We start from the raw sequence: 14300 nt of genomic DNA on the forward strand, positions 1-14300 counted from the left end.
ATATATAAATTTTATGTAAATTTTGTAATATTATACATAGAAATAATTAAAAACATTATATATATTTTTATTTTTAAATTATTGTTAATATTTTATATATATTAATATTATTTTTTATTTATTTTAAGGATCCAAATCCGGATCCGGATATCCGCCGGATATTATAATTTTTAGAAGGATATCCGACACCCGGATATCCGCGAACCCCGGATCCGGATAAGGATAGTAAAATTATGGATCCGCCGGATAAGGATCCGGATCCGGATATCTTAAAATTGCCCGGATACCCGATCCGTCCCAGGCCTAGTTGAGGGGGCAAAGGCCCAATTATTGGACCCCACCACACCCTCTGCCCACTTTTGTTTATAAATGAACGGACCAAGTAAACCCGATCAAAATAAATACATAATACCGGTCTAGCCGGTTTAGCCCACCAACTTTTGCCTACCTTATCCATAAGCATAATAGCAGCATCACGTCAGCAGAAATCATTTGGATTTTTTGCTACACAAAGTGAATAATAACATACTCTATGTTCAACAAGTTGTAATGAACCTGATGTTTCCACCTTGTAACGTGTGATCGATCTCATACTAAAGGTTGATTGTTCCATTTATTTGTATGGGTCCAATTGTTTAGACATAAACAGCTCATCATCAAACTACATCTTTTATGTGATTGTATGGTCCTAACTGCAATAATAAACGCCACTTCTTACAAAGACTGAAACTTTCCCTACGAATCTTTGCACGAGCCTTCGAAGATCTAACAAGCCACTCAAGATCCCGATATGTAAGTGTACCGTGACTGAGCTCCCACCAAAAGCTCCACAATTTTCTCTGGAGATAAAGGACACAACGTAAGAAAAAGTCAATGATCAATAATAATCTTGTGAATGTAATAAAAATCTTTAAAGCAAAAAAACCTGTGAGGAAGCCGATCAATGGAACTGGTTCCACTTTCTTCTGAGAGCTTTCCAGCTTCTGCCTGCACTCACCCAACAACCATATCAGTTTATTATCTAACAATAACCAAAGCAGAACAGAGTTAACTTTCCCACACTGACCTTGTGTACTTGGTGAAGAATGGATCTCTCATTAGGTACAATGCCCATAGCAGCTTCCTTCTCCTAAGCTGAACAGAAAAAAAAACAAGGAACTTAAGTTAAACCGGTTCTGACTTTTAATGAAATTTAAGTTAAACCAGATATGTCTAACCTCGTCCCTTTCAGGTTGAGAGAAATTGATTTGCTTGCTCTGCTCTCCCCACAGCTTTAGATTTGATACAATCCCCATCCCCAGTGCGTCCACAGAAAGAGATATAGCCCAAGGAATCCAAGACCGGGCTCCATATCTTCTTATAAAGAGAACGTAGATGAGCGGTCTCGTTATGAAAAGAACCTCACCCATTACAAACAACGCTCCTTTCACACCCTTCTCAGATACTAGCTCGGAGAGAGTTCTTCGCTTCTCCTTGATCATCACAGGCTCAATAACCGCTTGCTGGTGTTGAATCCTACGAGACCAACCCGAGGTGGGAGATAATGCTGTTGGTGATGTTCTTGCGTTCTGACCAAATGAACTCAAAGCTGACATCGCCCGTCCTTCCAGGTTCCAATGATTTTGTTGGTTTCCAAGACGATGATTCCTATCCAAATGACCAGGTCTGTTCTGCAACTCGGGTTGGTTAGGATCTTTGTCATCGTTAGGTGTCTCCCCACCATGAAGAAGCATCTTATAACCAGTGTTCCGAAACAAGGCTAACCTAATCATAGCCCTAGAAAAAAAAAAAACGCAAACTAAGTATTGTTCTTGTGTTGTAACCATCCAAGTGAATAATAACAAGGGATCAAAACTTACTTCATAGCTTCAGTGAGGATGATAAAGTTCCATTTCTTGTCTCCGTAGAAGTGTTCAGCGGCTACTTCCACAACGGTTTCCAAGTCCTTGAGGATGGAGATGAGTAAGGGGTAAGAAAGGGATGATGAATCAGTCCCGGAAGGTCCAACATGAGCAGAGGCGGTTGGAAGAGTTTCAATGATGTGTTCGTTGATGGTTGTGAATATGCCAAGAAAGGCAGTTACTGCAGAGAGAAGAGAACACCAAAAGCTCTCATCACACTTGTCAAACAGCACAAGAGAGACACACAGAAGAAAGAAACATTCTTTGATCATAGGCTTAAGCCACTAAAGCTACAAGTGAAGCAAGACACTTAAAAGGAGCTAAACAAGAGTAGTAGTTGAGAGTTTCTAAGAGCGGAAAGCAGTTAATAAAAAAAATGAAAAATGGGTTACCAAAAGAATCACAAAAAAACCTGCTTCTGGTCCAATCTCTGAAGCTGAAAACTTCTCAGGAAGCAGCCATGTCAATCCCTGCACACACCCACCCCCAAATCAATCAATCAAATCAAATCCACTAAACCAATTCAAGAATTAAGCTTTTCTAACTTTTCTCAGATTGTACTAAACACTACTCTAGTCTCCTCGAGCAAAAGTTCAAACAAGTATTGAAATTAGAGAAATGATTTAAGGAGAAGAGGAATGGATCGTCGTCTTACGTTGGCAAGAGATCCCATGGAATGCACATACTCTCGGTTTCTCCACACCCATTGCTTATACGCTTCCATTGACGAGCTTCACAGACAAATTGAAGAGTTTTGTTTGGAATCAAACGGAATCGATTCGGAAACAAAGATCATATCATCCCATTCACCGTTAACCATCTCTTCTTGGTTTGGCTGGAGACTAGGACCCAATCTCGTCCGTCTATATCCCCACAGTTCTTTGAATCGACGGTTACGCTGCGATGAGTCATTCTTAACATTCATCGAAAAACGTAATAGGCCTTATCTTCTTTTAATATATAATGGGCCTTATGTATTCGGCCCATATTTCTATTGTTCAAAAAGTAAAAAGTAATTACGCCCCCGAGTAAAACCATCTTCTAGGTCGGTTTGATTAAATTTATCTACTACTGGTTAACGGGCAACGTCGGTTTCTGGTTAAACGGTGGAGTTTTGTTTATAAAAGGGTTTTACAAGTTTCTAAAATCATTTTTGTCCGCTGATTCTGTTTTCTCTGATCACTAATCTTCAATCTATTCTCGGAGTGCAATTCTTAGGATTTGATTGATTTTTTTAACTACGGTTTCATGATTTGATTGGTAGATAGTTAAACTTGGTTCTGAAAAAAATAAATGCAACTTTGAATTATTGTCTCTGGTTCTTCAAAACGATATCCATCTGCTGAACCCACCTGCTGAGCTTGAGAAGAGGAAGCACAAGCTCAAGCGTCTTGTTCAGTCCCCGAACTCCTTTTTCATGGTACCTTTTCTTCAAAGTTGAAGCTCGTTTTTCATCACTCTTTGATATTTAGAATTGTTGTTCTCATTGGTTAAATGTAGGATGTGAAGTGCCAAGGCTGCTTTAACATGTAAGCTTTGTTAAAAAACTAAAAATGTCTTTTTAAGTTTGGAACTCTTTATTTTGAATATGTCCATGTTTTACTCTGTTAACTTATGATGTATTGGTGAGTTGGGGGTTATTGCAGAACGACGGTGTTTAGCCACTCGCAGACGGTTGTGGCGTGTGGAAACTGCCAGACTGTGCTGTGCCAACCCACAGGAGGAAAGGCAAGGCTCACTGAAGGTTGCTCTTTCAGGAAAAAGTAAACACGATGACTTTCCACTCTCTCAGTCAGCAGAATCTTTTCTTTTAGTTACTTTCTTCATTCGTAGTTTCCTTTTATCGATTTTGGATGAGTTATTTGAGCTAGTAAAATCCTTGTTAATTACTTGAGTTTTTAAAGCATGGATCTTGGAGTTTAAGTTAAAGTTCCGCTAATCTATTAGTATGCTTATTATATCCTACTTCTTCTAGACGCAATAGAAAACTTGTTAGAGCATCTCCATCTTCAATGTAACACTATTTTTTCTTTATATTTTATAGTAAAATAGAGTAATTTTATTATAAAGTTGAATTTGCTCCAATGGTTTACTTTATAATAAAGTTGCTCTAATATAATGTAACTCTATTATAGAGTGAATTATTGGAGCAAATCCAACTCTATCATAGAGTTACTCTATTTTAGTTTAACGCTAGGATGGTCTTTAGCAAGAGCCAACGCTAGGATTTTGGAAATTGTACAAGAACTTATACGTGTGTAAAGTTGCGCCAAGGTCAACTATAACCAATCTTCATATTAAATCAATATTTTCCTGACGACCAAAACATAAAACAAAAGAGTTTGGTTGTTCGACGAATATGCCTAGGCTTAGCTGCAACCTAAGCACAACGTCCCATTCTTGTCTCCAAGGCCAGTTGTAAATGTTGAGATGATGTGCGTTGAGAACACCTTTCTTAAAAAAACTGTGTATGGAATCCATACTATGGACCAACCAAAAGATTAATTAAATTCTGGATTATAAAATGATTTTTTTGATAGTACTCGAGTATAATAAGCCAAAAAAGGCTTAGGATCATTAAGCTTCACTTACGTTATAGATCGTATATGCCCATATTTTGGTAAGAGCAGAATGTACTCGAATTGGCCCTTGCATCGTTCAACCCGCAAAGAGCATGCACATTCTGCTTCAAGCTAGAAAAAAGAAAACAATCAGAATGCTATTTCTTCAAAACCAAAGTCTTCTTGTTGTTGTTGTTATGGAGAATGGCAAAAACATTAGAAGTACAACTTGTTCTTGTCTAAGGGTATAAAATAACTTTCAATTTGCCAACAAATAATTATTATTTGAAAAAGTTTAATAGTGAAACGGGACTAGTGGATTTATGAAAGATAAGATATGGCTTAGTGCTAATTATTTCGATCGTGTTAATTTTACATTAAAAATGATTAAAAACTTTGGCTTGATGATCAGCTCATAAAGAGTGATATTAATGCGCTTAACGATACATTAATTAAAATCACAACCCCCGATGCTCTCTCAAACAGCATCAGCAGACAAGTGCGTGCCGTTTCATGCACGTTAACAAGGCCCACAAGCCTCACGCGCCTCGGTCCCCTCGACACTTTCTCCTTTCTGGGCCTCAAAAGTCGATGCTAAAGCCAATGGCATTCTCGTTATTTTATCGACCACACAAGGGCAGTTGTATCGACTTTGCTCACCTCCGCACACGTGAGGCTCTCGAGAAGACCAGATACACATCCACGTCAGCTAATCACTAAAGCCATTTCAAATTTCAATCGCTATCCCGACCGTTCGATCAGGTCCTACAGGAGCCGTTTGATCACCGAAATTTGAATAATCTCGCGATACGATAAGAAAAGTCATGCGTTTATGTTTTTTTCTGACATAACAAATCTAAAGCTGACTAAACGACTCCGACACAGCTTCTGTCTGAAAGAGAGTCTCTGAAGACTCGTTTATAGCTTGAAAATATCGAGAAGCAACTTTCGTTTTGTATATCAGTTTCGAAATTCAAAGGTCTTCTTCAACATCATTTGCTCGACAAACCCAGAAGCTAAGGCATAGATCTTCGTTTCCAGGTAACTATAGTTTAATGGAGTATCAAAGATAGATGTTCTAGGTTTCAGTATTTGCTTCTTGATTCTCTTGCATTACACACCAGCTTTAAGGAAAGCAAAAAGTACTTTTTATCTTTACTTGCAGTAAAGACTAGCTGTGGGATTTGTCACCAAACTTATGTGTAGTGTTAGTGGAGTTTGGTTCATACAAAATTTTAAGCACACGATTTGTTGAAAGAGACTTAAATCTTCTCTTTGAAACAAAGTCTTTCTCTTTCTTTATTTCTAAACCAGCTTAAGCTTTCAATCTTTGTGTTTGGAGCTCCTCTCAGCATTGTTCTTCAGAAGGGTATTCTTGTCTTTTTCGCAATATTCCATGACTTTCATTTAAACAATTCTCATATATAATAATAAGATAGATGATGCTTCCGTTTATTTATTATCATATCATCATTATAGCTTTTATAGCAATTAAATGTTTCACACCGACGAAAGTAAAGGGAAGCTAAGAAAATGACTTGTTCAGATTATTTTTGTCTGGTAAGAGTTTTGTTTTCCAGCAAATATATCGAAAGCTTTGCTGTGAATCATTTCAAGATTCTCAAGAACTCTTCCCTTTTTGTTTTTTATATTAAATCCGTGTCTTTATTTATAACATATCTACCAACTTGTTCATCACTCATTCAACTACTCTCCTTTTATCGCTTTCCGCCCTCCACTTTAAGTCAACTTTATTCCTTCTTTTGTTGCAATTCATTGAAACAGAACTCAAGGCTTGTCTGATCATGGTGGAGGAGAATCAAACAGCTGAAGATTTGTTACAACAAGCACTAGAGCTCGTCCCCATCGCTCTGTCCAAAGCAAAAACAGCCAAAGGCTTCACCACCAGGTGGAGAGTGATCATCTCAAGGCTAGAGAAGATACCAACATGCCTATCGGATTTGTCAAGCCACCCTTGCTTCTCCAAAAACACTCTCTGCAAAGAGCAGCTCCAAGCCGTTCTACAAACTTTACAAGAAACCATCGCCGTAAGCGTGCAAGAGAAGCAAGAAGGGAAGCTCAAGACGCAGAGCGACCTCGACTCTCTGTCCTCCAAACTCGACCTCGCCTTGAAAGACTGCGGACTGCTGATGAAAACAGGCGTCCTAAGCCACGTCACTCCGCAACAACCAATACAAGACTCGGAAACGTTAGGCGTTAGAGAGCTGCTCGCTCGGCTCCAGATGGGTCATCTGGAGTCCAAGCGAAAGGCTCTCGAGACGCTCGTAGAGGTGATGAAAGACGACGAAAAAGCCGTTATAACGGCGTTAGGTCGAACAAACGTCGCGTCTCTGGTTCAGCTTCTGGCATCCGCTAGCGTACGAGAGAACGCTGTCACCGTGATCTGCTCATTAGCGGAGTCAGGAGGAGGGGAGAGCTGGCTCGTCTCCGAGAACGCTCTCCCTCCTTTGACCCGCCTCCTCGAATCCGGAACTCCGTTAGCCAAAGAGAAAGCCGTTATCTCTCTGCAGAGATTGTCCTTCTCCTCGGAGACGTCGCGCGCAATCGTAGGATACGGAGGAGTCCCTCCGTTGATAGAGATTTGCAAAACAGGGGACTCTGTTTCGCAAGCCGCTTCCGCTTGCACGTTGAAAAACATCTCATCCGTTCCCGAAGTGAGACAGTTCCTTGCGGAGGAAGGTACCATTAAAACGATGATCAACATACTCAGCTGCGGGATCTTACTTGGGGCTAAAGAGTACGCAGCTGAGTGTCTTCAGAATCTCACATCTAGCAACGAAGCTCTCAGAAGATCGGTTGTAAAAGAGAACGGAGTTCAAACTCTCCTCGCTTACTTAGACGGACCTCTCCCACAAGAGGCAGGAGTCGCAGCGGTTCGTAACCTCGTTAGCTCTGTTCCCGTCGAGAGTTATGAGATGATAGTCTCGAGTTTGGTCCACGTTCTCAAAGCGGGATCAACCGGAGCGCAACAAGCGGCTGCGTCGACTATATGCAGGATGGCTACGTCGAACGAGAGTAAGAGAATGATCGGGGAGTCAGGTGTTATCCCTCTGTTGGTGAGAATGCTGGAAGCGAAAGGAGGTGGAGCTAGAGAGGTTGCTGCTCAGGCTATAGCGAGTCTTGTCACGGTTCCGAGGAACTGCAGAGAAGTGAAGAGGGATGAGAAGAGTGTGACGAGTCTTGTGACGTTGCTTGAGCCTAGCCCGAGCAACTCGGCTAAGAAGTATGCGGTTTCTTGTCTGGCGGCGATGTGTTCGAGCAGGAAGTGTAGGAAGCTGATGGTGTCTCATGGAGCGGTTGGTTATCTGAAGAAGTTGGCGGAGATGGAGGTTCCTGGTTCTAAGAAGCTTCTTGAGAGGATTGAGAAAGGGAAATTGAAAAGTTTCTTTAGTAGGAAGTAGACTGAGAAAATATATATATATTGTGTATGTTGTAACGTTTCATAACCTATATGAAACTGTAACAATGGTATTGAACATTTAGGTTTGTGCATTTTATAATATGTAAGATTTTGTATAATTTTCAATAAAAGGCAAAACGAATGTTTTATTAATTTAAACAGGAAACAATAGGAGTGGAAGTTTTCTATAATCTCAACAACAAACAAAAGATGAACTATAACTGGCTATGCTGTCTTAGATATATAGGCAATGTGTCGATAGAATCTCAAAAGGAGCAATTGACTCTACCAAACTGAACTACTCATTTGATAGTTCATCTTTTGGCTTCAGAGAGTAGAATTGAGCTTAGGTGCATATGTTGTAAATGTGTGTTACCAATATATCACAGCATCAGCTACTTGCTGCTGGCTTGTGTAGAATCTTCTTGAAGCTTCTTCCCAATCCCCTTGCGCTCTGAGAACAAACCCAACAGAAATAATAATAAAAAGTTCAGATGAATTAGAGCATTCAATAAATGCTACAAGTTAACCTGGAATGATTCCACATTTAGAGCATTCAATAACATTTAAAAATAAAATATTCGTTGGACTGTGCGTCATATCAGACAACGTTTAGAAATTCTTCTTTTAGTGGACTTTTGAGTCATATCAAGCACCAACTGAAGTCTGATAGTATCATTGGGTCATCCGCAACTCATTGTATCACCGTTCAATCCATCAGTTCTCCCTTTTGGCGAGTTCATATCCCTCTAGTCCGATTGAGTGATCCTTCCCAGGGCGTATCAACGAGGATCCAGACGGTTCCTCCTCTGTCGTCGTCGAAGGCGGTGAAGTTCCCGGTCCGGCCAGGGTTTGGTCAATCGGGGAAGAAAGTGACGATTCGAGTTACCGATAGGGATCTCTATCACTACAATGTAAGCCTCCTTTGAGTTTCTGCTTTAGTATGAGAAGAATGTCTGTATTTGCATATATGAATCGTTTGTGTTGTGTTTGATCTGTTTGCTCTCATAGGTTTCAATCAGTCCTGAGGTTATATTGGCGGCTAGTAAGAAGGATTCGAAACTGGAGGTGGCACAGGAGGTATAATTGGACTTTCTACATATCGTGTAGATGTGTGTATTTTTGATTCTGAGTGTGTCTTTTTTTTTTCTTATTTCTAGGACAACAATTTTGATATTGTCGAGATGTCGAAGGATAGAAATTGCCTCTGTCGAGCGCTGTCACATCAGATTACGGGTCATCCCGATGATTACGATCAGTACTGCCAATTGATCGTTACATATATTCTAGTAAGCGCTGTCAAAATCAAATATAACAACTAATTTCCCACGATTAAATGTTCTTGTTTTGTACAGGACCATCCAGATGTTTTCGAGCCCCTTCTATTAGATGGTGTTTCACTTGAGACTTATTGTGAAGAAATGTCAATTGGGATGGTGTTTTGCAAGCAGTAATTCTTTCTGTTTTCTATACTCGGCTGTCTCGTGACGGCACATCGGTGATATTTGCAATACGAGTGGGGCTGCGGGGTGGTTGGACCGTTCGGGGGTGGTCCTCCTCCTCCTCCTATGTATAGTATCCTTGCTCAGTCTCTTCGGTTTCGTCTTTTCGGATTTCTGTTGTTCCTTCTCCTATTTGCGCGCTCAGCTGGCGGGATGTGCGCGCTGGTGATATTGGGTTCTTGTGGAGTTGGTTCAGTTGATGCGCGTAACTGGATCAGGAGGTCTCTGAGGATCCGGACTTGCTCCGTTAAGGCCGCGGTCATTTCATGGCGATGCTCGTTCGGGGGGGGGGGGGGGGGTTGATTTGTCGTTTGGGACCTCTGGATACTGATGGCTTGGACCTCTGATCTGATTTGTAATCTGGCCACGAGGCGTTCTAGCTCGTTGATTCGATTGTGACATGCCGCATGAGCCTCGTTTATTACTGCGGCCCTGATTTTGCCTTCTTGACCCATTTCTTCAATTCTATTAAGTAAGTAACGGAGTACAGTCGAGGAGTTGTACCCTGTCGTGGCGGGCAAACTTCGAGGCATGCTGATTGGCTGTCCGACTAGCTCAGCTGATGGTGAAAGAGGGGAAGTCGGGCTTCTCAGAACGTATGACGTTTCCGAGTCAGAGGCGGTCGCTTCGCCTTACTCGGAGGAAGATGGTAGGGATGGCACTCTCTTACTTTCGGTTGACTTTACTTCGTGTGTTGGAAACCTTTAGGTTCCACGGTAGACGCCAATTGTTGAATCCTAAATCCGGTAACAAAGGATTAGAAGACTAAACAGAAGTTAAGTATGATTAGAAAAGGCCAAAGGTTAGGCTTATTGAAGTGTTTAGCAAAATTCCGAACAGAGAATACAAAAGATGAACTCGTTGTCGTGAGACGAACTCGGAATTCTTTCTACTTTATCTCTCTAGTTATTCTCTCTCTCTCTTTTTGTGTCTCCTTTTGTGCTCATCCTTCCTTCTCTTTTATAGGCTTCAGTTGCGTGGCTCATGGGTGCGTCATGATTACTTTCTGACTCGCTGTCGTTATCGGCGGAATCGTAAGTGGGTAGGTTCGGCGCTATGGTAGGGGGTTCGACCTACTTCTTTCTGCTGCTCGGTGGCGTGTGTCAGGTCGTCCTGGGGGAGTTGGCGGACTGCTTTTCCCGAAATGATGATGGTGTTTCACCTTGGGCTGTGTTCTCTTTCCAGACTCGACGTTTTCTGCTAATAGACTCTTATCTCGATCGGGCCGAGTCGACTCCTGGACCTTTGGCGTTTAGCTGAGCCCATATCCAACAGTCTCCATCGTTCACGTCAAGCAAAACGCTGCAACCTTCGCTAGCAAATCTCGGATTTGGATCTTGAGCCTTGTTGCTGTTGTTATTATTATTATTCTCGGACATGACCTGATGATCCTTGCTGTGCTCCATTGAGAATGAAAGAGAAAAAAGAGTTTTGGTTTTGGCCAAGTTCAGTTTAAAGACAGAGCTAACAAGGAACAGTTTTGTAAAACCCTAAGAGCATAGGATTTTTTTAATATTTTTTGGTGGGGTCATGAATAGTGTTGAACCTCTTGCTATTGTGCTTGTGCATTAGTGAACCTGAAGAAGGGGTTCATAGGAATTAAATAATATATTTTTTAATTTTTTTTAGTTTTGAAATTAGTTTGAAAGCATGAATAAAATATTATAAAATATATTTTATAAATAAAATTTATTCATTACATTGATAATTGATGAACATACAAAGATTATTCATCTATGTTTCCAAATTTTTGCCATACATTTTCAACTAAATCAGCTTTCAAACTATCATATTTTCCTGAATTCCGAACTTCATTGCGCATGCCTAGCATGTTATTCGAATGCAAACTTTCTCTCCTTTTGACCTTCGAACTTCTGCTTGACTCTCCTGACTCGAACTGAGAAGTATCACTTAGAGTGTATCCGCCTCGTTCGTTCTCCACAATCATATTGTGCAATATGACACAAGTTCTCATAATCTTCCCTAACTTTTCCTTGTCCCATAGTAGACCTGGGTTTTTTACTATTGCAAACCTCGATTGCAATACCCCGAAAGCCCGTTCGACATCTTTTCTGGTGGATTCTTGATGTTTAGCAAATAGCTCTGCTTTAGGACCTTGAGGAAGTGGGATGGATTGGATAAATGTTGACCAATTCGAATAAATTCCGTCAGTAAGGTAGTACGCCATACGGTAAGTGTGGTTGTTGACCTTGAATTTAACTTTAGGTGCTCGACCTTGTAAAATGTCATAAAAAACAGGAGACGGATCAAGAACATTGATATCGTTTAGGGTACCTGGTAATCCGAAAAATGCGTGCCATATCCAAAGATCTTCTGATGCCACAACCTCTAAGACAATGGTCGGCTTTCCTGAACCTCGTGTGTACTGCCCTCTCCAAGCCGTTGGGCAGTTTTTCCACTCCCAATGCATACAATCAATGCTGCCAATCATCCCTGGAAACCCGCGTACCTCTCCAATATCGAGTAATCGTTGAAGATCTTCCGCCGTAGGTATTCTTAGATACTCATCACCAAAAAAGTGTATTATCCCATTAGTGAAGTGTTCCAAACATAAAAGTGCCGTACTTTCACCAAGTCGGAGATATTCGTCATACGTATCTCCCGATTGACCATATGCGAGCATACGTATAGCTGCCGTACATTTTTGAAGTGGTGATAGCCCTTTCCTTCCGTGAGCATTTCTTCTTTGCCAAAAGTATGGAACACCTGTACTTAGCCGCTCGACAATACGAAGGAACAATGGCTTGTTCATTCTAAAACGCCGCCTAAACATGTCCGGTGGGTAAGTAGGATTTTCCTAGAAATAGTCGTTCCATAGTTGAATGTGGCCTTGTTCCCGATCTCTTTCGATATAAGCTCGTCTCTTTGGTTTGTTGGCTTGTACATCAAGTAGGGAGTCGAGGATATTATAAAATTCTTCCTCAAAAAAATCTTCAAAAGCTTCATCTACGCCATCTGACGATGAGGACGACATTTTGAGAAGAGATAGAACAAGAAAATATGAAAAAAAGAGATAGAACAAGAAAATAAGATTAAGAGTTTAAAAAAAAAAAGATAGAAGAAGATATATGATGAAGTGTTTAAAAAAAAAGATTGATAGAAGAAGAATGTGTGGGTGTGGGTGTGGGTGGATTGTCTTATGGTTGTCTTGATAGAAGAAGAATGTTTGGGCGTGTGTTAGATAAGAAGAAGAATGTTTGGGCGTGATAGAAGAAGAATGTTTGGGCGTGCTTCAGTGTTGTGTTGTGATTGTTTAGATAAGAGATGGGAAAGATAGTTGTGTTCTGATTGTTTTAGAGAGAAGAGATGAACAAGAAGATGAGAGCAATGCATAAATGAGACATAGATTATATAGTGATTGTTATACAACATCCGTGACACATACATAAACAACCAAAAGTACTTGAAAATGTGTTGTCACCAGTTCAACCCGTGACAACTACACTACTGCCTATTACAATCCGTGACCTGTGAAGCAGAACCGATCAACTACACTAAGTACTATTACTACTACTACGATAACCCGTGAAGCAGAACCCATCAACCTCAGAATAAAACGTGCTGCGCCAGTAAAGAGATAGAACCCGTGACATGCAGAAGCAAGAAACCTTGTAAAACCCGTGACCTCCAGAACCAACAACCTTCACCTGCAAAACGACACAAAAGAAGAGAAGTTTTAGTCAACAAGTAATGAACTAAGCAAATAATCAACTAAGCAGTTATCAAGTAAAGAACTAAGCAAAATTATCAAGTAAACAACATAGAAAACTATGCAAGTTAGAGTATCAAGTAAACAACATAGAAAACTATACAAATTATCAAAATATCACCTAGAGCATCTCAGAAACGAGTTTGTCCTTCAGAGCCACCTCACTATCAGTTAGAGTTTCTAGTTTCTTAGAGAGGAGACGATCTAGTATTTTTTATTTCGATAGGTTCCGTTTCAAGTGTAGAATGCTCTCTAGTCGATCAAATGCTGCTTCATTCCCCTTTTTCTTGCGTTTGGCTGCTTTGCAAGCCTTAACACCAGGAGGCCTAGCCTCATCCGAGTCAGGGACTGACTCTGCAGCTTCCTTCCGTTTCTCCTTTGCACCATCTTTTGAGAAAAAGTTCAATCTCCACTTTTGATCAAACCTCAGCTCCCTCCACGCGTGTTCAAGTGTGAACTTCACCTGGTAGTCGTTAAAGAAGATGTCATGAGCAGACTTCATGACATCGTTATCATTTTGGCCACTAGCTTGCTCCTTCAAAGCCGCCTCATAGCTTCCCACAAACTTACACACCTGCTCATTAACCCTTCCCCACCTCTGCTTACACTGACTCCACTCTCTAGGAGCAAAGCCAGTGAGCTGAGGGCTTGAATTAAAATAATCCTCTAATCTTTTCCAAAAAGACCTTAACTTCTGTTGGTTACTAACTATGGGATCCTTACTGGTGTTCAACCAGGCACTGATGAGGACAATGTCTTCTTCTGTTGTCCACTTTCTCCTCTCCACCGGTTTAGGAACATCGGAGGACCCTACATCTATGGTTTGAGTGGTTTGAGTGCACTGGGAAGATAATAGGTTCACAAACCCGGGAGAATGAAGAGAAAAGGGATCCATTTTGGTTTCAGGTTGTGTTTTAATTTTTTTTGGTGTTTTGACAAGTGCGTGGTGATTTAGAGTGGTTTTTAAAACTTGCTTTGTGTTTACAGTAGTTGGTTTGAGTATCTATAAAAATGATTTACTTTCAGTTTCGGGTGGTGTTTCTAACTACCAAACATTCATTAGCCTTAATTAGAGAACAAGTTGTTCACAGAATGCATTCATTACACATCAAATCAGTATTTTTAAACTCAAACAAGTTTCAGACAGATAGCATTTTATGACCATTCATCACAGCAACCAACCAA

At 40.7% G+C, this 14300-nt stretch overlaps 4 protein-coding genes across 6 annotated transcripts; 2 read left to right on the forward strand and 2 right to left on the reverse strand.

The window, feature by feature from the left end:
• Window positions 1-777: 777 nt before the first annotated feature.
• Window positions 778-2625, reverse strand: LOC106390959 (peroxisome biogenesis protein 16-like). Its single transcript, NM_001316107.1, is given in 7 exon segments — window positions 778-839; window positions 926-987; window positions 1067-1134; window positions 1218-1776; window positions 1860-2082; window positions 2314-2371; window positions 2557-2625. Coding segments are annotated over 7 exon segments (1101 nt in total).
• Window positions 2626-2864: 239 nt separating this feature from the next.
• Window positions 2865-3841, forward strand: LOC106392667 (40S ribosomal protein S27-1-like). The gene is made up of 4 exons (XM_013833469.2): window positions 2865-2906; window positions 3166-3321; window positions 3402-3430; window positions 3548-3841. Exons 1-4 carry the CDS (start codon window positions 2865-2867, stop codon window positions 3666-3668), a joined length of 348 nt encoding a protein of 115 aa, XP_013688923.1. The 3' UTR covers window positions 3669-3841.
• A 1413-nt stretch (window positions 3842-5254) lies between these two features.
• On the forward strand, window positions 5255-8036 carry LOC106390264 (armadillo repeat-containing protein 3). 3 transcript variants are annotated; one of them, XM_013830683.3, is made up of 2 exons: window positions 5255-5503; window positions 6248-8036. In XM_013830683.3, exon 2 carries the CDS (start codon window positions 6268-6270, stop codon window positions 7882-7884), a length of 1617 nt encoding a protein of 538 aa, XP_013686137.2. In that variant the 5' UTR covers window positions 5255-5503; window positions 6248-6267; the 3' UTR covers window positions 7885-8036. The 3 variants fall into 3 exon arrangements, with proteins under 3 accessions (XP_013686137.2, XP_048609360.1, XP_013686138.2); XM_048753403.1 differs by lacking the exon at window positions 5255-5503 and adding an exon at window positions 5550-5831; XM_013830684.3 differs by lacking the exon at window positions 5255-5503 and adding an exon at window positions 5920-6022.
• A 4864-nt stretch (window positions 8037-12900) lies between these two features.
• LOC106392668 (glutathione S-transferase T3-like) lies at window positions 12901-14010 on the reverse strand. Its single transcript, XM_013833470.1, has 2 exons — window positions 13384-14010; window positions 12901-13053 (listed from the first exon to the last, which is right to left on the reverse strand). The coding sequence occupies exons 1-2, from the start codon at window positions 14008-14010 to the stop codon at window positions 12901-12903; spliced, it is 780 nt and encodes a 259-aa protein (XP_013688924.1).
• Window positions 14011-14300: the final 290 nt, after the last annotated feature.

The sequence above is a fragment of the Brassica napus genome, chromosome C4 (genome assembly GCF_020379485.1).
Source record: "Brassica napus cultivar Da-Ae chromosome C4, Da-Ae, whole genome shotgun sequence".
NCBI lineage: Eukaryota > Viridiplantae > Streptophyta > Magnoliopsida > Brassicales > Brassicaceae > Brassica > Brassica napus.

Coding starts and splice junctions, on each gene's coding strand:
- LOC106390264 (XM_013830683.3), top strand. CDS start 6,268: ATGGTGGAGGAGAATCAAACAGCTGAAGATTTGTTACAACAAGCACTA.
- LOC106392668 (XM_013833470.1), bottom strand. CDS start 14,010: ATGGATCCCTTTTCTCTTCATTCTCCCGGGTTTGTGAACCTATTATCT. Junction 13,054..13,383: donor AGAAAAAGGGGAATGAAGCA/GCATTTGATCGA, acceptor GTCGTTTTGCAG/GTGAAGGTTGTTGGTTCTGG.
- LOC106392667 (XM_013833469.2), top strand. CDS start 2,865: ATGGGCCTTATGTATTCGGCCCATATTTCTATTGTTCAAAAA. Junction 2,907..3,165: donor ATATTTCTATTGTTCAAAAA/GTAAAAAGTAAT, acceptor TTTGATTGGTAG/ATAGTTAAACTTGGTTCTGA. Junction 3,431..3,547: donor TGCCAAGGCTGCTTTAACAT/GTAAGCTTTGTT, acceptor GGGTTATTGCAG/AACGACGGTGTTTAGCCACT.